Source organism: Anarhichas minor, unplaced genomic scaffold (assembly GCF_050575085.1).
Source record: "Anarhichas minor isolate MPS153535 unplaced genomic scaffold, ASM5057508v1 ptg000030l, whole genome shotgun sequence".
NCBI lineage: Eukaryota > Metazoa > Chordata > Actinopteri > Perciformes > Anarhichadidae > Anarhichas > Anarhichas minor.
In genome coordinates this window covers 5,351,882-5,376,243 of record NW_027466476.1, presented here as the reverse complement: position 1 = coordinate 5,376,243, position 24,362 = coordinate 5,351,882, and the positions used below count along the sequence as shown (strand labels likewise).

Sequence of the window (24,362 nt, the reverse complement as noted above, 5' to 3'; positions counted from 1 at the left end):
TTTTTATGGTTTGTGTACATAATACGGCCAGTGTGGGAGATTGTGAGGTTCCACTAAAGGCTGGAAAAATCCTCAAAATTGAATCAAAGTGGAAAACTTATTTTGGCTGGTGGTGACTGTTCTGGACCTCATTCTTTTCCATCTCCCTTAATTCTCTTCCACTCCTCCCTGCTTCACGTGCTCTCTGAGGTTCCTGTGTGTGATTTACAGTATATGCTTCCTCCAAGACTGCATTGGCTGCTCTCCTTGTACAGCCATATTGGTGGTAGTGGTGTGAGACAGCCGGAATATTTGTCATAGGACCAGAGGTGCAAAGACATTAGACAGCACTTTGTCACCAGGGTCTGGAATTCACACCATTTGGCTGTTTCCAAGTCAGCTCCTTAACCGCTGACTGGCCTGGTTTCTGTCAGCTGCCGCTCTGTTGACATTGAGGGCTAAAAAAAGATGGCCACATGGAATGATGTATGCTACTAGCCTTTTTAGGTGGTCAAAACAACATGCAGCCTACAAAGAGCGCTGCGACAGGGATCCACAGCCAGAGCCCTTGACTAGGTGCTCTCCCCCTCAGTTCACAGTTCAGATTTAGTTTAGTGGTTTAGAATGGCTCTCGTCAGGGTTTTCTAACCCCTGCAGAGAGATGAGCTTGAACTCTGAGCAGAGCCACCGTCTCCCAAATCACCAGGCCCAGCGGAGGCCCAAGCAATCCAAATGTGATCGTGGCAGGGGCCTCCCGTCTCATTACCAATCTCCATTTCAAAACAGCCTTCAAATGGGAACTAATGCATTAGCTCTCGCTGGGGGAGAAGTCTAGGGAGCCACTACATAGCGGCTCAAAAACGCTTTCATAGATGTTTTATCAGTGGGGGAAGAGTGAGCAAGAGAGAAAAGCAGCTTGGGCTGAACCATTCATTTGTTGCCCATCTTATTAGCTTGGCACTGTGTTATTAGCTGCCATTGTGCACTATAAAAGCCCCTTAGGCCTGTTCCACTGTTCGCAGAATCTGGGGTGAGCTCTGTGCCAAGCACTTTTTGGAGGTATTTGAGACCATGAAAATTCAATCCTAAACCCTCAGCATTGAGGTTTTTCACAGATAAATGAAGAGGATTAGTGGAACAATAAAACAATGTCTTACCTCAGATACCACCGTATCCTATTAATTGGGATTATAGTGGAGAAATGTGTAAAAAAAAAAACTCAATCTTGTATCAGTCGCTTTTTTGATGTGCTGTTACGCAAAGCCCTGCCACAGTAACAATGTTCCATTTAACAGGAAATGTGTTCCAAATTATGAACAAGTAAAAATAGAAAATCATAAACAAAAAAGAAAAAAGCCTGGACATGTGAAGAATAGCTTTGGAAAAGAGCTGACAATTGCAGAAGCTGTAATAACCTACCTTGGGTTGGATATGCTAGGCAATGTGTCAATTGATTCCCATCTGATGATGGACTGTGTGTTGAAATAAATTGACCTTGCCAGACGATGAGTGAAATTGATGGAGCTTTTCATCTCCGGAGGGCCGTTCCACACTCAGCCGTTAAAATGGATGGAGCCCGGGACAGAGTGATTGAGTCGGGGGAAAATGTAAGGCGTGTGTTTTTCTTCTTCCAAAGCTTGCTTGGTAAATAATAGTTACAGGAAAAATCACTATGCTGTAACAAGTACAGGGGTTAAGTACCCGTTGTTGACCAGATGATTAGGACTAAAAGCACATAGTGCTAAAGTGAAGCTGGCCACTGACAGATGCTACCCGTCAGAGGAATATGTGGCTCAATTACCTGGAGCCTAAATTGAAAGTGATAGTGATTTAAGTCTTCCCAATACGCCAGCCTCATTCTGGCAAACAGTCTTTTCAAGGAGCCCTTTCAAAAAAAAACAAAAAAAAAAACTGCCGGAGTGTGTGAGACACAGGAGTGCCATTGATTTTCAATAACATCCCCTAATGACCTGGCCACGGTTTGATCCACGCTGTCATTATGGGCTGCTACCATGGGACAAGATTGGTGTGTCTCACAGCACACAGCAGCGAGATGAGTAGTCGAGGCATTATCAGGATGAATTGGCCGTCTCTAGACAGGCGGCAAGCACAGCCGAGGTCTTGTCAATAACAGGACGGGGCGCCTCGCGGCTCCCTGCGCGGCCCACTCCAGAGCGCCTTCCGGCCTTATTAGAAAAGCAGATGAGTGGTGTGCATGAGGAGAGGGGGGGGGGGGGGGCGTATGAGGAGAGAGAGAGGAGCCTGTCCTCCACCATCCGATAGCCTGCCTCCCAGGCATTGCTCCTCTTAATGAGTCCAGACCGCGCGTCAATATGCGGCTGGGCTGCCAGTCAATACCGGTTACCTGCAACACAAACACTCAAAACCTGCTTTTATACAAAATCAATGTCCTATTAGTCCCTCCCTGTATTGCCTTGGCCCAATCTCATCGATCCCCTCTGAGGAGCTCTGCAGCCCATGTATGACAGATTATGGTCAAATGATCTCATGGCATAGGCTACTCTGCCGGCCAAGTCTGTTGCCCGTACGATTACAAACTGATAGCTTGATATCAGATGAGCAAATACTCTAAATGCTGAAATCTGAGGCACGAGCATTATTGGCAAAACTATCAACCTAACATCAACACTCAACTCAGTAAGTTTGGCTTACAGACCGGTTCAGTACTTGTAGTCAGCACTGACGACGAGTGCCATGAGGAAAGACAAGCAACACATGTATGACATTAGGTCCAAACTTTATTCCGTACATTTTAAACCAAGAATGTTCATTTTCATTTTTTTGCACGCCTAAAACTCTACTTGTTTTGTATACAAGAGTCTAAGAAAAACAACTGCACAACACCACAAGGTTGACAGAGAAAGTCCTTTTGCCGCCCACTAAAAAGTGTCCTCCTTTTCTGTCTGGGGCTGGTCCAGTTTTTGACTTGGAAGTCTTTTAATAATTCCATCATTATTTATAAACAAGTGTTAATCCAAGTATCTTTCCGTATCACCAGTATTGTCTGCTCCCTCCGGGTGATTTCTTCATTAGGGTGCTGTGTGCTGCTTTGCATAGATTGCAGATGATCCTTCTCGGCCCCCCTACAACACCCTCTCATCATACTTCTCATCCATTGGCCAGGCATGTCTGTTGCCACGATATTCAACAGGAAAGTGATTCCCCAAGTTTCATTTCATTTCATTTTTCTAGAAATGGTTAAAAAGACTAATAAATTTACACTGTAATTTCGCAGCAAAGGAATATCAACAAGTTATGTACATGAGTTTTCTTTACAGAGACTGAACAAAGACCTCATAATATATATTTATCTGCATATCTCAAAGGCAAAAACAAATGAACAAAACAAATCGGTAATGTAACATTGTACATTGTCATCATTGAGGATATCCTGGTACCATGAGGTTAAATTACTGAAGTTTGAAACAAAATCCAGTCTTTACAGTGGGTCATAATGGATATGTCTCACAATCAACTGGGATAAATATTGTAAAAGGCATGACTAATGCACAAAATTCATAGAAATTATATCTATACATGGAACAAGGATAAGAAATGTACAAACTCATTTCAGGACCTTTCCTTTTGCATGGAGCTGAAAAAAAGGTATTTGATTAATATATTAATAATTATCAAATATTTAAGTCGGATATAAACATACACATATTTATGTTCTCTTGACCGACATTATTCAACCTCCAGTCCACTAAAAATAAAGTCATGGCATGTGCTTAATCAGCCTTACACACCTTTACTTTGTACAATCATACCCTTTCCCTTAGGAAGTTTTGCTCCTATCTGGTTAAGAGCAGTGCATTTTGTTCACAAAACATTTCAGATTAGGAGAGTGGGGCTCGTGTGGAGTGCGTCTAGTAAGACTTTGTGCACGTTTCTAAGAAGCTACCGAGCCTCTACCTCTTTGGGGTTGCGAGATGGGGAGTAGTCCCGTGGGTCCTGGGTGGTGAGGGGGGTAGTCCTCCTGGGTGAGGTTGGCCTGGCACTGCCGGCTGGTACAAGGGGCGGGGGCGCACTGAGTGCAGCAGTCGGAGGTGTTCTGTTCAGAGGGCCGTTGTGTCCTGTGGAGGGGCTGAGTCTAGGGTAGGGCATGCCGCCTAGGTGGGGCATAAAGGGGGCCATGTGGGGTAGATGGCCCTCCATGGGGGACTGATGCAGCTGATGGAGGCGTGCTCTGTCCAGCTCCTCCCTCAGGTGGAGGCGCTCTCGCTCCTCCGCATGCTGTCTCATCCTCTCGTGTTCCCTGCGCACCTCTAACAGGTGCTCGTGGTGGGAGTAGTCGTGAGCCTCCCTTTCGCGGTAGGCTCGCTCCTGTTCGTACACACTGGAGAATCGATGTCCTTGCTCGGCCCTGAGCTGGAAGTCCATGCGCCGCTGCAGGTCCAGGCTGCGGTAGGCCTCTCTAAGTGGGTCCCAAGGGAAGGCCGGGTGGGGCAGGCGCTCTCTTCCTGCCAGTGGGCTCACTCCCATGAAGGGAGCCATGCGCGCCCGGTCCAGCACATTGAGGCTTCCCATCTGGGGCATGGCACTCATTGAAAGGGGCAGAGAGTGTGCCATGGGGACACCATGCATGCCAGGTGCTGGAATGTCACTGCCGCGTGGTGAGGGAAGATGCTGGTGGGACAAAGGTGGGTGGTGGTGATGCGGGTTTACAGGCTGGCTGATTTGAGCAGGGAGAGCTTGGGCTGGTGGTTGGGGGGCAGGCTCCGAACTCACCACCATGACCTCCTGCTCCTCTTTCCTCTCCTCCTTAATCTTCATGTCATTTTTCACCTTGTGGAGGAGCTCTGCGGGTGAGGGCTCTTTCCTCTCGCTGTCCTTGAGTGTAGGTGGGGGCCCACCCGCCATTTTCATGCCCTGCTCATTGATCACTGCCTTGGAGTATGGGGAAGGAGAACGTTGAGCGGGTTTGATGGAGTCTTCTGAGGATCTCCTCTCTAGCATCTCCTTGGCAGGCGAGCGGCTCTCCTTCACCTTCACATCACCCAGCGCAGAAGACTCCCTGTGGCGCTCCAGCAGCTCCTTCTCCGCCTCACGGACCCGATCTACACTGCCACTGTGATGTCGACCCGAATCACAGGAGTTCTGGCTGTTTGAGCGTATCAGGCTGCTGATCTGGTAGCTGACTGGCGCAGTGGCCGGAGATGAACGGTTGGAGTGACGATTGCGATCCACGGAATCCCTGCAATGACATAATGAACCTGTTTAGTTAGTGCCAGTTAAAACAAGCATCATGTAGCTGGGTTGTATTTAGGGATGATTTACGTTGATTACATTTCTACAATATGTGACTGAATTCATAATTTATTTTCCATCAATACAGGTTACCATGCTTGTGTCCTCCTCTGATAATGTCTACTGTCTTTAACTTTGAGTAAACCCTACGTTTTGCTTTAATATCATCCACAGAGATCCTTCCAATTATTTTTTTGACAGATAACTTTTCTCAGAGCTGCTTGTTGCCTGTTTGAGTTGTGTCTGTGGCCTTGTTGGATCCACAAATTCAATTTATTTCAGTTTCCACAGGTACAACTAATGGACTGGAGAACTGTCACACTTTTTCTTTTGTCTTTGACGGTACATCTTTCTATCTCTAGAGCTGATTTGGGTGATTTGAGTGTTTTTCGTTTTGTCCAAACATAATTTAATCATCTCATATATATGCTAATACTAGCTGGAAAAGGGATCATTTTTGAGGCCACGTCTTTAGAGTTGTGATCATGATTATGAGGATAGTTTTGTTATGTGTATAAAAACATTTACAATTTCTGTCCTTCACATTTGTTTTGTGTAAGATAAGAAAATGTGCTCCATTCCTGTGGTTATCACATACCGCATTGAAACAATACAGTGAAGTGAGGTCCAAGGTCAAATGTTGAATTGTGATGACAGTTAAAATGGATAGTAATCAAATTACAGCAGAAATATAATTTTTCACGGAGTTATATCAAATATCCTCCAATTAATACCTAAAAAGCACATAAAAAAGCAAAATTAGCATCTGCCTCAAACTCACCTGTCTTTATCCTTCTCGTCTTTCCCAATGGACGAGTCTCTTTTCTCCTTTTCTCTCTCCCTTTCTCTTTCTCGTTCTCTCTCATGGCTGTTGGCTGAGCTGCTTCGCTCAGTGTCAGCGGTTTTGGGCCACTGCGGAGGGGTGGGGAAAGATGGCGGGGTGCGTCGAAGTCTGTTCCAGGTGTCGTGGTGGGGGCTGCCAAACGTGGGCAGTCCTCCTGGCCCCTCCTTGGTGCCAAACATGCTGTTGGGCCCTGGAGAGAAGGGGGAGACAGACGTGGGACCCACTGTAAGTTAATTGGGCACAAAACCTTCTTGAGGACACATAAGATGAGAAAGACTCGACAACAAAAGCTGCTTTTGTCTTTGTCTCTGGAGGTTCTCTCACTGAAGCTGTTTGAAAGAGGTAGAGGTTAATGGCTCCCCCCCACCAAAGAAAAAAAAAATCTACTCATTTGCTTTTGGGCTAAAGGGCTTCTCACCCCCTCATTTTGTTGCACTGGATGAACAGGAGAGACTCACTTGCCCTCTGGAGCTGAGGGCTGTGAAAAGCCAAGGGAGACCTTAGCATTCCACAGCACGTCTATTCCAATCACATCCATTTTCACAACAGGGTGACCAATTTGGCACACAAAAATAGGAGAGATAAAGAGAAAGAGAGAAAGGCATAAAGAGAATGATGCAAGGGGGGAAAAGAGAAAGCCCTCCACGGTGGTGCAGAGGGGGCTTGTCAAATAATTAATAGATGAATTGCCACCAAACAGCGGACCTGAGAGTGCCTGTTGGCAGCAGCACAGCCAGATTAAAGCCAGACTGTTGGGGACATGGTTGGTGGATGAAGTGGAGGCATGGAGGAGGTTTGCTGTGGTGTGTTGTGCTGCCTTGTTGGGCCTCCCTGGGCTAGAGCTGTTTTGACACAGAAACTAGAGCTAAGTGTCTTGATTTTTTTTTCCTCCCCTCCTGGCTCTTCCTGTGGTCTAACGCTGTCCTGCTCTGTTCTGTTACTGGCCACGGGGGCCAGATTGAAAGGGGGAGCGGTGGAGGAGGAGAGGGGGCCAGCGCTTACCAAGCGAAGGGTTGCCTAATCCTCCGAAGGCACTGCTTGAAAGGTTGCCGAGGCCGCCATAGGAACTGGAGCGACTGAAAGGATCTGTAAAATGCCAAACAGGGATTAGCAAAAGGGGGGGTTGGCTGGCGGTGCTCACCCCAACACCAACCCGTTCCACTCGGCTTTTCTCTTACAAGCGAGCTCTGTTTTTTTAGCGCTGCCACCCTAGCTCTCTGCCTGGTAATCCTGCAGTATAGCCAGGTCACCTGGATGCTGGATTCACTGCCACTAACTGGAGTGTCCCTGACCCTGCGAGGGCTATTGGAAGAACATTGCTTGGTGGGGAAATTCATTTTGAGTTGTTGGAGCTGAGCTGAAAATAGTGCTAGGACAGGGGAATTAGAAGCTGTAAGAATTAGTCTAGACAGACCACAATGATTTAAATGGGGAATTGGTGTGTGTGATGGGCTCCGCTGACGCAGACTAAAGCCTCCAAATTTATAGGAATAAGACAAACATTTACCCTGAGAAGTCAGTGAACAACATTCATCAACTGATAATTTGCAGTCCCATTTTAATTCCCCAAAAATCCATCAGGAAATGCAGGACTTATCAACAGATTAGGGTTTAAGGATTTTCAGCTCTGGGGCTTGTTAATATATTAGAAAAGACAACAATGAAGAAATCTGCTCGGCCTCACACATGAATTCCTTGGTCAGGAAAACGTTGTTCGCTAAATCTCCTCAGTGCACCATGTATTCATAAGCACAAAATGGATCGACTCGAGGGCTTATTCCATGAAATCCACTTGCGACTCTGAACCAAAACAGTGTTTCAGATAGAATGGAGGAAAATAAATGAATGAATACAAAATAATGAAATGCACAAATAAATCCAACATCATTAACCACCTTCCCTTACTTGAATTACTTTTCAAACATATAGAAAATAGCATATATGCTGTTGCACTGCATATAGTTTGTACCAGTGAGACTGAATACTAGGCTAGCTAAGTCTTTTCAATGAACCCAGACAGAGTTATTTCAGACTGTTATGAATCATGATGTCTGATTATATGATGGCTTACCTCACCATTACCATGAACCTCGAGTTGGCTCAAGAACTGCCGCAACTGACTGACTAGATATTAACCCTAAAATGAACCTGAGATCAACAAATATCTAGGCTTCAAATTACACCCTGGTGGCTTGTAATGTGTTTAAAACATGAGTGGAAAGAGAGAGAGAGTGAGGGAGGGAGAGAAAGAGAGAAAGAGGAGCTAAGTGTATAAAAAGATTTGAACATGGGGTTACTTACACTTACCTGCCAAATGGCTAGGAGGCAGGAAGCCGCTGGGGTGGGGGACGTGGCCATACGGAGAAGGAGCGGGGTGACCAGAGCCTATCAGAGCAGAGAGGATAGAACAGTGTCATTATTATCCAATCGGACAAATCAGACAGTTATATACATTCAAATTAACCATACAGAGAATAACCAAAATTATTACCCATCAAAAAACAATCACAATTCTGACCCCTATTTAGCCAGGACTGAAAATGTCAATGAGAGTTAACATTAAAAACAGCATCACAAACTTGTTGAATATACATGTAAGCTAGAGGAATTTGGAGGTGGCTGAGTAATGCCATTGAGCAAATTAGCCATTGACATTTTGCTTTTATTGCAGCTGTTGCGTGTCAATGTGTGAGTCTATAGTTGCTTATTGAGGTCAGTTTCTGACTGTGCAACAAGCTGGCCTCTTTCACAAAACATGGTTACCATCACCCATAATCCATGAATTGTTAATGAAAGAACCAATTACAGCAGTGCCTCTGACACACCACAGCATAATTACCAGTCAAAGGCCGTTTGCCTCTCTGTTGCCCTCCAACGCAGGGAAAATCAGTCAATTACCTAACTGAGAGTCATCCATATTCATGGCAATATCTGACTCCCTTTACTGGCAAAACATTTGCAACAAAGGCCCTATAATTAAGTGAACATTACACGAGATGAGCGAAAATAAACGATGCCTTTTCATTACAGTGGTGACGGAACAACTTTGACATACGGCTATAAACGGTCATTTGCATAAAGACAAAAATGGCACTGGAAGGCTTTGAAAATCGGATAATTTCAGTGTTTCAAATAATTTGTCTTGTAAGATGCAGATCATCCCCCCTGCATTGGGTACTGGGAGACCTTACTGACCTGTGGAAGAGAAGAGGGGTCGTGCCAGGTCATGAGTGTACGGAAACCCTGGGAAGACTCCTGGAGCTTGTGGTCGACTGAACAGGTCCAGCTTCCCGTTCATATCTAGTTTGTGAGGATCTAACTGCATTTGCTATAATCGAGAGAGAGGCAGAGAAAAGGAGAGGGAGACAGACAAACAAATAATTAGGTCGGTAGACTACAGTACCAAACATTTCTAACTACGGAGTGAGAGGGATTTATCCTCGGCTACACTGGGTGAGAGATCAGAGGAAGACAGTTACATCAACAATGGCTCCATGTCTCCAATTCTGGCCAACTGTGTTATAACAAATATATGTAAGCTGATTAGGGACACTAAATCCTTAGTAACGGGGGTTCAAAGCCGGAGAAGGGCTGACACCACTGGGCATGAGGCATTAGCAGAGGATCTCCATGGCAAGGCCACACCATCCTGTCAGTGAGAGGAGTATTTCCACACAAGCATTTTTTTGTGTTCAAATCGTCAACACAACAGTTACTTCAACTACTAATTCTGTCACTGAGTGCTTTAATTAAATGTGGCGGTTCATGATCTTTCTCTTAAGGTGGAGTGAGCCATGCACAGAGCCTTTACGTCTGCTTTGAAAGTGTCACCTTTTAACTGTAACTCTAAGAATGTGATGAAGTCTTGGAGAACACTTAACAAGACGAGACACCATTTCTGTTGAATTTTGTATTGTTATTAGCTTTTACAGCATTATGTTCCTTTTTTGTAATCTGCCTTTTCCCACCCAGATGGTTGTTCTGAATCTAGTAACACGATTATAGATTATTTTACAGATGACATGATCAGCCCTACTCATTAGCAATATACTGTATCTGGTTTTACATGACAGCAAGATTCCTGAAAGACATCATTATCCATCTCACGCACCTTCATTTTCTGCTGGTGGTGGTAGATCTGCCATGCGATCTGGACATGCACTGCACACCACTTGCCAGGTTTCTAAAAATTTTGAGAGAAACTGAGGTTAGCCTGCTGGCTTTGCTATAGGAAGCTAAAAATGGATTCTGGCATTGATATTTTCTGGCCAAACTACAAAGTGGGAACTCCTCAGAATTTTCAACCAGGACACGGATTAAGAAAATCAAACCCTGACTTTAGCTCAATAGAGACCTCAAAGCTATCCTTAAATGCAGCCAATACCCTGAATTTTTGTTGATCAGGAGTTGATGAAAAATTTGCAGTTTTAGACTTTGTGGCCTGGCCAGAGAGATGAAACATTTTACAAAACATGGACAGGGCAACCACTTACCCTAACAGATGTCCTGTATGGATCTGTTATCTGTATGGACAAACGGACAATCATTATCATCAATAACAATGATAAATAGTCACGTCTGGCTTTCACTAAAAGACACAGAGGAAGAGCAGAGTGGTTCGGGATGCTATCGGCCTGATGCTTACCCGTGGATCCTTCTGTAGGAGTGTGTGAGGTACTCCTCCAGGACGTCCCCCAACGTCGATGGAATTAGATGCCTGACAGAGAGAGAGACAAAAGGAAAGGGATACATGGTGATCAACCAAATCTACGAAATTTGAAACATTTATAGATCAGAGAAAGATAAACTGAATGTCTTATTTACTGTACACTACGGCATAAACACTTTAGCCTCATAAAATGATTCTCAAAATTATTATATGAGGTCATATTACTTTGAGGAAGCATAAAAGGGAATACTATATTTAATTGTAATTTGATATATTGCATGATACATAACAGTATTTCAATAATAGGTATCACAGTTCAAGGTTGATGTCCAGGGCATGGGAACGCGAGAAGCACTGGAGGATGCTCTAGTTAGTGATAGCATCACTCTAACCTTATATCCTCCTTCAGCAGCACGATCACTAATCCTCAATGACTGCTACTGTAGATAAAACTGTGATGAAGCTGCAGACGCCGAGCCATGCCAGAGTAACACATCTCTGATCTCTCCGATCTCCTCTCTAAGTGCCTAGGTCAGCTGTATTAATCCATCCCCACATCGGGGATAGGACGATCCTGCAGGGTGACCTGGGTCACCAGACCCCACAAACAAACACACATCCCAAGACCCCCCCCACACAAGCTCCTCTCCAAGAATACTTAGCAGGGGCTTTGGACTGTTCCTTGAACCATCTGGAGGGACCTTCAACAAAAGGCCCCCCCCGTAAAAGAGCCCCCTGGGAATATGGCCAGCGGATTTAGGCCAGCTTTGATTGGTGGCTTACACCGGGTCACAGCCGCTGGGCATCTGCCAGACAGGCTCACACCCTCACACTTATTCCCGTCCCTCGCATCCCCCTCGCATCCCCACCATCTTTCTCATCTTTGGCATGGCCTGCCACGGCTCGCAAAGTTCTGACCCCGGTTTAGGGTCAGGTATTATAAATGGATTTTAATAGGATGGCGTGAGGATTATTAAAATCCTGTTTCATGTCTTCAGTGGTCAAATCTCTGCTGCTTTTCTCACTAAAGACAGACAGCCTGGACTTCTTTACTTGTTATTTCTTCTATTGATATACCCTTCAAGGATATCTAATTGATGATGTATTCACATATGCAGTTTTTTCATCCCAACCCAAAGCTACAGCACCGTGTTTCTGCTTGTTAAATCAGTTGCTTTTGTGATGTTGAATGTCTGCAGACTTTTTGACCCATGCAAAGTACTATTTACATGCAATAGGGAATAACTTTTTTTTTTTTTACACTGACAAAATGTGCATGTCATTTTATGAAGACTAAAAAAGTATGTCAAAACTGCATGCTTATCATTGAAAATGAGTATTTCAATTGTGCACAAGCTTGTGTGATTTCTTTCGAGTCCATGCTTCCTTAAATTCTCTGTATGTTTGTAGAGCGTGGGTCGAGGGTGGGGTGGTGGGGCTGACCTTGGGCTGGAAGGCTCCTTGCAGCGAGCTGAAGGGTCCTGAGTGTGGGAGCAGCGGGGGCATGCCTGGCATGGTGGGGGGATAGGAGGGGAAGAACTGGGGAGAAAAGAGGAGGGCGGGAGATACAAAAAGACACAAAACAAAAATCATTTTTATATGCTCACAAAAGACCACAGCCACAATCAATGCTCTCACGGCTCCATTCAAATATGTCAAATATTTGATTTGCCAAATGCAAATGCCAAATTTAATTTAGAATGACGATATGAAACTCACGTTTGAATGTCTGATAAAGGGATTGTCCAGTTTGGGGGCGTATTTGTCGAACTGAAAGAAATAAAAGAGAATAAGAATTAGGACACAATGATATATTTTACCAAAATCCAATAATAATAACGTCTCATTATTTTTACATCACAAAAACAAAACACATGATCAACATCTGTAACTGGTAATAAGCAGGGTTTTGATCCAGAATAATAAGCCCTGGAGCAAAGCAGCTGGCTTGCACTGGTCATGGGTTCACTTAAACGGCATGGTCAGATAGGCAGTTCAATTACTAACAATACGACCACTTTAGCACACTGCCAAGATGAAGGCAGCCTGCATGATTTTCCAACTGAGCATACAGAGGTTGGGGCGTGGAGGACCAGCTTGGAGAATCAGACCATTTTAAAAGCAGACCAGTAGTTTCTATTTACAGGAAAATTTGTAAAAATGTGAATCAAATTGCCTTTGACTGCTATGGATTTCTGTTTTTATTGCATTTATTGTTTTTAGGATGGTATAGATGGGAGGGGAGTGTGTAGAGACATACACCAATTCTCTGTACATAAAATCATGGAAAGAATAGAGAAAGAAGAGCCTGTTTGACTTTTATGATTGAAACTCAATCGAGTAGATGACATTTGCAATGGGTAATTTAGGACAGATCAGCATGAAACTGATACAGCCTTGACATGCTGAATTGATGTGAGGAAGCCTTCTCAGTGGCAGAGCTTATGCCTAACAGAATAATCTCAATTGGAATTTGCTGCATTAAAAACTATGTTGTCGTATGAATAAAAGATTCTGATCATGTCCTAAACACATGGGAGTCTAGTCAGTAAGCTGAGAAGCAGTGGAGGGAGGGAGGGAGGGAGAGAACCGAGAATGTTGCCCAATGTATGAATGGGGACTTTATATGTCTGTTCGCAAGCCAATACTGGCTCTCTATTTTGAAACGGGCTAATTACAACTGACAGTAACTTATTCCTATTCCGCAAATACACAAACCATTTGCAGGTACTTTTTGCGAGTGTTTTCATAAAGCTCTCTTGGCAGGCGCATATGTTTTGGGTTTACATAAAACAGGAAAATGAGTGGGTATGAAGCAGTGCGTGTGTGCAGCGACACGGGTGGTTGAGAGGGGAGCGGGAGTAGGGTTGGCTAAGGAGAAAGAGGCCCTCTGGTGAAGCAGGGCCATTCACATCTGGACACAAAATGGCTGCAATGGCGGCAATGGTGTTGGCGGCCCTGCTCGTGGGCGATAATGGGCCCAAATCAAAGACAGACAGGCTACTGAGAGGAAACGCCGAGCCAGCTTCCGAGCTCATTAAACAGATCCTCTGCATTTCAGAAGGCGCGGCCTGTTTTATGTCTGACACTGTCAGAGGGATTTTGGCCGCTTTACGATCTAGTAAAAAATAAAAAATAAAAACTCTTGCCCTGGTAATTTATGGTGCCTGTCACAGTTTTATAGTAAACAGCTTTGGCTAATTAAAGTTTAATATTTCATCTTATAACAATTAAGGATATTGCTTGTCCAAAGACATGGCAGGGGCAAGGAGACAGGGTAGGAAAGACACTCAGTGCTGCCATTTGGCAAGCCAGCTGCTTGAGGGTGTTAAACAATAAACAAAAATAGAGGCTTCATAATTTCATTAATTACAGCCATTAGCCAAGCACTGTTACATAGCTGAAATGACATGGAGCATCTAGAGAGCAGGAGAAAATAAAAACTGGAGAGAGAGAGAGAGAGAGGGGAGAGAATATGCACAACTGGGCAACACTTGGTTTGCTTTTTCATGACAATACAGTAAAAAAACAACAACCACAACATCATCATTACTACTGCCACTCTCAGCAAACGGCAGAGAGAAAAAACAGCATTATTACTGAGGAGAGGAATGGAGGGGAAAAGGCATGAGTTAAGTAACAACACAGTTTCAATTAAAAGGAAAAAAACAGCAGAAGACATTAATGGCAGTCTCAAATCCCATCGTAACAACACAATCAGAGATGGGGGGGGGGGGGGGGGGTATGACCATCATGTGCTACATAATACCAGCATTAGTGAGATGAGGAAAAACCGCCTCTTTCATCTTCAAATAAAGGACTGTGCACTGTACATAATTCCTACCGGGTAAGGAATGATCAGCAGACCAGATAACGTGCATGTGCATGTGTGTTGGCTGAGGAACGGTCTTAACGGTCTCTATACTTATCTGAGACTGTGCCATAAATACCAGAGCTTTGATTTCTAATGAACAGGATGGGGGTAATCTTGCAGCGGGGCCTTAATGGGACCTCAGGCTCTTAATCAGAGGTCATGACATGATGGATTAGATCTATTAGACTAATGCCAAAAAGCTACAAATGGAGGCCCCGTCTGAATAGACTGTCAGAGATTGCTGTGCTTTTAAAATGATGGATGAATAGTCATAACCTTTTTTCCCTTGTACTAATCCGAGAGCTGCCAGTATTTGACCGCCGCCCCCTTCCTCTCAGACTTGACGGCAGTCAAAGCATGGAAGCAATTACAAACATTATCAAAATAGTTTTGCAATGATGTCACCCCCCCCCTTTCATCCACAATGAGGTAATTTGATCAACTGCAAAGGCTTTGAATTTGTCAAAGTTGTGCACACACACACACACACACACACACACACACACACACACACACACACACACACACACACACACACACACACACACACACACACACACACACACACACACACACACACTTTCACACAAATATACAAGTCTGCAGGAATGCATTCACACAAACACACAGATCCGTTTGACTGCACCTTTGTTGCTCCTTGTGGGAGTATAGGCAAATGAAAACATTCAAAACCATTTAAAACACATCCATATGCAAACATTTGAAAAGCCTGCCTTCAGGCAGTACCCCTTTTTGATCCATGGCAAACACTGAACTGCAAAATATATGTCAATGTTTAAACGAGGGTGACTCATTTATATATCATTTTGTAACAGTGGTTTGGCAGACATGCCAGGAGTCAGAACATGGCCACTATGAAAAGTGATGCATTCTATGAATGTACAGTTTTAAATATAATTCCACTATGGATGAAGAAGTTGCAAAGCATTAAAGTATAATTTATGTGCTTGGTTGGGTTTGACCAGCCTGAGCAGCAACTAACCCGTACGTGGACGAGCTAGAAGATGCTAGTGTGTGCGTGTGCGTGTGCGTGTGTGTTAAAGAAAGTGGCAGCTAGTGGGCTATATCTGCCAAGCATTTGTCCTTATTAGAGTAGAAAGGACGTGATGCTCCCAGCTTCTCATCAGCCCTCAGACGTTAGCAGTATGCAGAAATGAAAAAGCAAAATTCCAACTGAATCAGTATCATATTTTTTGAAGGGAGGGGTTTCTACAGCTACGGGTCATATTTGGTGAAAAAAAGGGAGGAATTGATTGAAGAGGAGACTGGGAGGGGTGACAGGTGGGTGGGAAGTTACGGGAGCTTTTCTTATTTAAATTTTTTTACTTATCCTCACATTTCTGGCTTGGGTACGCACCATGGGGGGTGCAGTGGGCGGGGTGAGGATGGCGGCCGGGGGCAGACTGGCGGGGAAGGGCGTAAAGGTGTGCTGGTGGGTGTGTTGGTGCTGGTGCATGTGCTGGTGTTGGTGAAACTCGGCCCTCAGGAGCGAAGCGGGGGCCAGTGGTGAGGCGGACGGCCCCCGGCCCCGCTCTGAACTCTGAACCAGGAAGCGGTTGTTCAGCTCCTGCCTCAGGAGGTCATGCTCTGTAAGAAAGGAGAGCGAGGAAACCCCCCCCAAAAAAAAATAATCAGGGTGGGGGTGGGGGAAGGAAGGGGGGGGTGGGGGGACACAAGAAAAAAAGGCAAGGGCGCCCAGTCAGTCTTCACAACAAGAGTAGAAGAGAAAAGAAAATAGTCACCTGGCATTCTCTGTTTCTCCAGCTCATGCTGTGAGGGTTTTCTACGTGGGGACTCATTTGTGGTGGTAAGAGAGTTGCCTGTGACAATGTGCCAATCAGAATCCCCGAATGAGGCTGGCAATACATGATTGGTTGGTTGAATGATATCAACAGGCTGGTATCTAAAGACAAGAAAGAACCAAGAGTCATCCCAGCAGAAAACACACACACACACACTCTTGCCCTCTATCAGAAAGTTAATGCACAGCTGGCACATTTATTACATATTTTGGAGATACCCATCATCGCTGGATACATTTGTTTCCTTCTATTGCAGCAAGTTTGTTTTCAGGAAGTAGTTGTCAAATTTGTTAGGAAACACATATTGTAGGCAAGAGAACACATGATTCTGGTTGTTGAGGTTGCATCAGTTTACTGACTGAACCATTTTTCAACACGTGGCGTGTTAATGTGCCGCTTTCTGTATTCTGAAGATGTCTCCAGCTGTGATGATTGCCCAGTTGCTAGCTGACATTTTCCAGACTTCGAACGGTGACCTCATCCCTCTAACTCACTTCTAAAAATATAAAGCTACTGTAAAGAGACTGAAGTATGATGTTCTCCACCAATCAGCACATTAAAGCGTGTGACTTACGGAAGAGGCAGCTGACTATTGCTTTGATTTATTTGTGCTGCAGAATCAAAGGATCAATAAGTAAAGAAATGCTTATTATTAAATACATGGGCACTTACCATATCAGCCAATCATATATGAACACTTGAGTCCTTTCATTTTGTAATCAACTCAATAATACGGGTTGAAGACTAGTTCTCAAGTTAATACACATTGTATATATGGTATATATACTGTAGTATTCTTTGCATAAGTTAAGACTTATTTTCTTTGAACTGTAACTCTAACTAAGTACAGTAGAGCTTTGCAGTCAAGTCTAGTTACTTAAAACACACACTGGAACATAAAATGGCCACATCACTATAGAAAGTGTTACACAGCCTTTGTTCAGAGTGTAAATGCAAATTATTACACACTAACATTCAAAGATCAGCAGCAAAATTTGTTATAAAAAAAGATTACAAAAAAATGTGTTAATAGGGACACTTCTGATAAAGAAATGTCAGAAATTGGTACAAAGAATACCACTAATGTTTGTAGCTCTTTGTTAATTTGTCAAAAATATGTAAACTAATTCAACTAAAAAGTACACTGAATGTCTGCAGTGAAGCTACCAACTTCTACCAACCATGTGAGATGCACGGCTTTACCTGGGTAGGGGGTGCCGGCGGGGTGCCCGGGCACCACTAAACTGTTGGTCGGTAAGGTCGGTGGTGGCGGCAGTGTGGCTGGGGTTGCAAACATGGCCGGATGGCGATGGGCCGGGCTCCGTAGGGAGGAATAGTGCGAGGTAGAGAGGTTAGCTATAGACAGAGGCAAGGAGGGGGCGGAGGATGGGAGCCCGCTGACGTGGTGGTGAGGGGATGGGGGCAAGTGCTGTTTGGGAAGACCCAATGGACTGCTTCTGTGGCTAAAGATGTAATGGGAGACAAAGGGAAAAAATACAATTATCCATTTAAAGAATGATAATTTATTAATGCAAATGACTACAATATATTCATTTACATTGTTCAGTCAGAACGCAGCAGTGTGACACATTGAGGGAAAGTACTACTGCCTTGTGCGGCTTGTTTATACGTCATATCTTCGTGTACATTTGTTGTAGATCTGTGTTCACTTGCTTTGCTTCTAGCTCAGCTGTTAGTTCAGCTGTACTGAGAATGTGTTTGACACTTTGCTTTGACAACATAAGTATGATTTTCCAATAAAACTTTTGACATTGAAATAAAAAAGGCGAGGGCAGACTTTGAGATGAGGTGAAACAGGAAATAGTTGAATGTGCTGTATGCTCCAGAGTGTTGCTCAATAAAAAACACTACATCTGACAGCTGGTTATTACAAGTGGTGGAAAATCAATAACACATGAAAACAGTCAATATTGTGTAGAACTGTACAGTATCTTGTCGCATCAGACTACATTATACAAATTTTGGTTTATTTATTGCCCCCCTAGACTGACAGGAACATTAAAGGAGAGTGACAGTTTTGTCTGTTTCTGATTAAATGTAATCTGCCAGGCTGAACACCAATGTGGCGTCCTTTTTGTTTAGCTTTTTTTTTCTTACATCTCCGGCTTCCACTGGTAACCCCGTGTTTAACGTCACATTGCTATACATTTTTGGTAATTCCCTCAGGCAAAGTGTCTGCGAGAGAGCCCTCAAACACTCACCGACAGTGGGACAGCCCTAAACCCTCACGGACTTTGCGTGTACGTGACTCAAAGTCTGTGAGTCTTTGAGTGTGGAGATTGGGCCTTATTGAGATTTCTAGTGATCTTACACAGACATATCTAAGCTGACCAACTAAGGTTGAAATGCTGCTGAGTATGGTACTAACACAGCATCAGTGCATTACATGTCTAACGTGAGTACACTCAGTAGTGTGTGTGTGTATTTTTTGTTGTTTACATTTTGAATCAAGCCCAAATGACTCCTTTCTTGTACGTCCTTGCACCTGCAACAACACGTATCCATGTTACAACGTACCTGATGTCGTGGAGGCTGTTGTACTGCAGCGGGTGATGCACCTGGTGGCTGATTACTGGCCGTGCGTGGTGCTGTGGGTGCGGAAGAACACGGGCCTCCTGGTGCAAGTGTGGGTGAGGAGGGTGGGGCTGGGTGTGGGGTGGCCCCCTTAACAGGGGAGGGGTAGGGACAGGGGGCAGAGGGTGGTGCTCCTTCTTGACACTGAGAGGAGGCGGGGTGGGGAGCCACGACCTAGGGGGCTCTGGGGGGGCCGCCGCTGCAGCGGGGGCAGGGGAGCCCGTGGGCGCCGAAGCTGGGGTGGGGCTGGGCACGGGAGGCGTGAAGGGCACCTCACTGTTGCGCTGCTCCTGGCTGCGCTGTAGCCCTGATACTTTGGCTGAGCTACAAGTCTTGGACTCTGGACTGTCATTCGTTGGCACACCTGAGAAGACATGAAACAGCAAAATGTAAGAAGAGCATTTGTAAACTCCAATCTGACAAAGTTCATCTGATGGTGTCAACTGTGTATTGGCGATGTCTCATGTGAAGCCATTTCCTGTTTTTATTCAAAAACATCTGATGCCTAAATCAGATAACAGATAAACAGGAATAGCTACTGTGTGTATTCAGAGGATATACATGATTAATGATAAGTACAACTCTATTTCCTTCTATATAATGCTGTCCAAACGTCTTCTGCCCAAAGTTCCTCTAGTTCTCTTCTCCCTAGGTTCCATTAAGTGTTTAATCAGGTCATTTTCATGCTTGACTATAATCAGATGATCCAATTTCTTCCCGCGATCGAGTCAGTATGAATAAATCACAGCTAATTAAAGTTAAATGTCGGCCCCTATTCAAGGCTTTGCTGAGCACACAATCTGGCATGAAATAATTATGTTTCAATTGTGCTGTGAGGAGAGATCGTGGCCCTTCATCTTGGCCTTTCTGCCACTGCGCCTTTCTACCCCCCCCCCCCCTCCTCCCTGATCTTTCAGGGGATTTAGGAAACCACAGCGAAGCACTCTGAACCCGACCACTTTGTCTTTACCATTCACCGGGGGGCTTTTCGACAGACAAGAAGCTTTTATAATCAGCATTCCACTGAACGACTTTTCATACTTAGGCTGTTGCAATTTAATGACTGTAATTATATGCTATTGTAGCAGGAAAATGAAAGTGGCAGAAAATGCAGCATCTCGAACACCTTTTACATACAAAAAAATGTCAACGCACTTATGATTCTTAATGAAGAAGAGAATGCATTATCCTCTACTTCTTTCAGCGTTAAAAGAAAAGCAAAATGGGGCACAAAGAAATTAGAGTTTGGTAACTCTAATTGAGATGGTAACTAGTGCTACAACTACAACAGCTACAACACTACCATAGCTTCTGAACTCAGCAAACATCACATGCATAGAAAATCAGAGAAAGAAAGTGTTCACACACTGATAAAGAAAGATAGACACAGAGGAAGAGAGAAGACAGCCTGGTGGCGATGAGGCTCTCTAAGCAGCTCTAATCTACAGCCAAGATGCAGCAGTACTTCAGTCAGAAGGCTTACTAGTGCCTCAATTAAAAAAGCTCCACGGGCACTCTCGACGGTAACAAAAAATGAGAAGAGCCGAGAGCTGCTGTCAAGCCAGTGAGAACTCTACATGCAGCCCACTAATGGAATATCCAGTCCCTATTAACAGCCTGCTTAATCTTTCAAGGATCCTAACACCCATAAAAAAGACCAATAAAAAGGCAGGGCAGAGCTTTTATTTTTTTATTTGTTGAGCACCTCCTCCCTTGCTCTTTGCGTTTTATAGGAGAACTGGGGCTGGCTAAGGTGTCACGATTTTCAAATGAATTCGGGGGTCCAGGCGTATATAGACCTCCAGATTTATACGGGTCTGGGATTTGGATTAAACTGTCAGGCTCTCGTCGCTGCAAGCGAGAGAGAAAGAGCAAGATTGAAGGCAAAGACAGAGAGACGGGCGATGAAGCAAATATCCAGTCAAAATGTCGCCGTTGGGTGATGTTGCCGTGGCAACCTGTTCTCTCCCAGACACAATGCGAGGCGAGTGATACTGAAGGAAGTCTCGCTACGACCACTAGGAGAGGGGTTTCTAATACTAATGCCGGGAAGCCAGGGCCACAGCCAGCGCCGGGTTATCTTAACGATGACTCTAATGGGCTCTAATGGAGGCAGGGAAGTATCAGCCCGGACCAACCCATCCCTCATTAAAATCACTCTGCAAGCAGAGACACACACATGCACAAATGCACAACAGAAGACACAAAAGTTTTCAGTGTAGGCATGTTACACACACACACAAACACTAGAGCCCTAACATCGTCATGTCACAGAGGGGCAGCACAAAGTGAGAAAAACCTGACCATATTTATCGGAGATAGAATTTTAATTACTTCTTTGCTTCAGAAATGATGGCAACAGTCGAGGATATATTCCTGTTATAAATGCAGAGTTGAGTGATAGCCCTTTAAACTGCAGGTCCAGCTTCTATAGCAGCAATCAGGCTGTCAAGAGTAGTGAACAATTAATGGTGGAAAACGCTGCTACTGTGAATACTTATAGATTACTTTTGCACCGCTTTGTTTCAGCGGCAGCCATTTTGAGTGTAACCTAATGCGCAGTGTTAACAAGATGACAGGAATGCCTCTCTGACACATGTCACCTAAGGGCTATATGTAGCAAAAATCACGGTTTTGCAACAAACACTGTCCCCTCGCCGCAAATCCGCACAACTGTCAAACTGGAGTCTCAGGCATTTCAGCAAACTGCCAAATTCTGCATTTGTTTTGATCTTCCTTTCCTCGGGACATGGAACACACTTCTCTTTCCCTGCAATCACATACTGAGGAAAACAGTAGGCAAGCCACAGGCAGTCATGTGAAACAAATGCCATACGAGTGTCTGTACAGAAAAAGTGGTGTCCTGAAGCCCTGCCCCGCAAACCTGAGCAGATGGTGTGAGTGAGTCAGGCAGGTTGGAGGGCAGCCCGATGGTGGGGGGTGGCCCCCCTCACCCTCTCCCGTTAGCTGGGTTAGTGCACCAGGGGGACAGGGACATTCCCAGGGGGGTGTTGGCAGGTCTGCTCACCAGATGACATCTCATCCCAGTATTGATCTTTTTATAGTTGTTCCTGTGGCACTGCTTACTCAGGGGAATTGGGCCTTGCCCTGTCAACCCGTGCCTGAGTTTGCAGTGATATGGGGTTGGGGGATGGAGTGGTAGAGAAAGGAGGGACACGGGGACTATGGTAGCAGACGGACAACCGGCAATCGCTGGTCATGACTGATGTGTCCAGCAGGGACTCTGGGGTGAACAGTGTCGCTACACAGCTGTTCCCGCCTACTATATCCTTCACTTGTGACCCTGTTTGTCCCAGTGGAACATCTGGAGAGCTGGCACCGATCTGGTCCCGTGTGGCCTTGATGCAGCCAGATGGCCTAGCTTTGAATGGCTTGGACCAGTCTGGAATGGCTTGGCCTTGAGCTGGACTAGGATGGGCTGGGTGTCATCATCAAAGAGACCCTCGCTGTGATCAGGATAGCCCTCTAAGGCATGGTCTGTTGACACATGCCATGTCAAGAACACAATGCAGAAGCCCTAAAGGACAGCACCACATTCTTCGGCTCTCAAATGCTTTGAGTTAAAAAGCATTCACTTGAAAACGTTTTGTTTAACCACTTTATTCCAAATACACACCTGGCTACCTGCAAATGGGCCCAACGACCGCATGAATGAGACGAGGGCCCTAGAGAAGGTTCTCATTCGGCCTCCAACTAAAACCCTCAGCAAACTTATGCTGTGAATGCAAATGAGTGCGTTACATAAATTACCTGCTCACCATGCCAGTATATACAACAGCCAGGGAAATAGAACCTGTATGCAAAAAAGCCTTTTCAGATTAAATACAAGGGTATGCAAATTCTCTCTATGACAAGGGGGGTCGGGGCTAAGAGAAGCTTTAGGCCACTGGGTATTCTCATATAGTAGGCAAACACTGCGGTTCACTCCCTTCATGGCTTTGCAAAGGCATAAACAGTCAAGGCACTGATAAAATAAGGACATGAACAGACAGATATTTAAATGAAGCTGCATATCGGCTGAAAGACGTTGGAGGATGCAGAAGGTATGTGAGAACGCACGCTGACTTGATCCGCCTCCCGCTGGCTCTGGTTGACAGAATATTCTGCTGCTCTTGACGGTTGAGCTCACAATGATTTGGTTTTTGTTCCTCTCTAGACAAGCAATCTGCACAGAGCCACGGCTTAGCTCACGAGTGAGTGACTGTGGAAGATGGCTGTAACAGATACTGGCAGAAGGCAGGAAACCGCAGTCTTGCCAATCAACACTTCATTGCTGTGAGGTATTCTGCCATTAAAACATTTGAACAAAATTATTTTGCATGAGAGGAACAGAAGGGCTGAGCAGTGTTGAATCATTGTGCTAATAATAAAATCATAGGAGAAATTTGCAATGGCTTGCTTTCCCTCACACTATTTAATCTGCCTCGAGCATCTCCAAGCTGGTAACGAGGGGAGCCAAGGCGACGTTTTTGCAAATCACTCAGAGATGTTAATGGGGGAGTGGACGAGGAAAAAAACTGGCCAAGATAGCTAAAGAGTGAGGACAGCTGGCATGTTTCAATTATTTCTCTCTGTCTCTTTGCCGCAGCTGACAAAAGGAGTGGATGGCAGCAGAATGGGGATGGGTGTTAAGCTGTAACACGTTTACAGTCAAAGCCCAGGCATAAATTGAGAACCTAATGTTCATTTCAGAGAGCTGGCAGCTCAAGCTGCGGGATGAATCAGTTTTTCCTGTGCATATTGGATCCCAATTCAAACACCAGCCATATGGTGCAGGACACATATGCACAAATTCACTTCTCATGGCACCCATGCCAGCGCTGTGAATGGGAGGAAAATGACGTAGAGCACATCTTTAAATTGGAAAGGAGAGAGAGAGAGAGAGAGAGAGAGAGAGAGAGAGAGCGAGAGAGAATGACAGAGCTCTAAATGTTGACTGTGTCATATAAGGTCCTGTGGTCCTCTAAAAGCAATGTAAACCATCATTAACCCCTGGCTTTAACGTGCTGCAGAAAGGCAAGATGCCTCCACACTCACAATACACTGTTCTTATCTCTGAATCTCCATCAGGGCTCATCCCCCTGCAGAGCGGGTTCTAACAGAGCTCATGTGCTCTGCGACTGCCATCAGACTCAGCCTCTCAAGAACACAGCTGGGTCATCTAAGGTCAGTGCCACTGGGCTCTCCTAAATAAAAGGGTGGACATCTTGGATCTTTGGACAGAAAAGCTCAAGTCTAATGGCTCCTCTGACACGGCCCACCCTGCCAGTCAGGAATTTGACCCCT

At 44.9% G+C, this 24,362-nt stretch overlaps 1 protein-coding gene across 6 annotated transcripts in view; it reads right to left on the bottom strand.

Moving 5' to 3' along the window:
* Nucleotides 1-2,720: 2,720 nt before the first annotated feature.
* fbrsl1 (fibrosin-like 1) overlaps nucleotides 2,721-24,362 on the bottom strand; it is a 250,529-nt gene continuing 228,887 nt past the window's right edge. For 4 of the 6 annotated variants that reach the window (XM_076104286.1, XM_076104288.1, XM_076104289.1 and 1 more), the window contains 13 exons: nucleotides 18,999-19,419; nucleotides 17,664-17,923; nucleotides 15,995-16,245; nucleotides 12,483-12,533; nucleotides 12,207-12,302; nucleotides 10,740-10,811; nucleotides 10,588-10,617; nucleotides 10,206-10,277; nucleotides 9,290-9,422; nucleotides 8,396-8,479; nucleotides 7,097-7,180; nucleotides 6,032-6,284; nucleotides 2,721-5,197 (listed from right to left, as the gene is read on the bottom strand). In XM_076104286.1, the coding sequence (XP_075960401.1) occupies nucleotides 3,901-5,197; nucleotides 6,032-6,284; nucleotides 7,097-7,180; nucleotides 8,396-8,479; nucleotides 9,290-9,422; nucleotides 10,206-10,277; nucleotides 10,588-10,617; nucleotides 10,740-10,811; nucleotides 12,207-12,302; nucleotides 12,483-12,533; nucleotides 15,995-16,245; nucleotides 17,664-17,923; nucleotides 18,999-19,419 (3,104 nt within the window). In that variant the 3' untranslated portion in view covers nucleotides 2,721-3,900. Of the gene's footprint in view, nucleotides 5,198-6,031; nucleotides 6,285-7,096; nucleotides 7,181-8,395; nucleotides 8,480-9,289; nucleotides 9,423-10,205; nucleotides 10,278-10,587; nucleotides 10,618-10,739; nucleotides 10,812-12,206; nucleotides 12,303-12,482; nucleotides 12,534-15,994; nucleotides 16,246-16,400; nucleotides 16,562-17,663; nucleotides 17,924-18,998; nucleotides 19,420-24,362 lie in introns of all 6 variants that reach the window. The other 2 variants (XM_076104290.1, XM_076104287.1) reach the window with 2 other exon arrangements.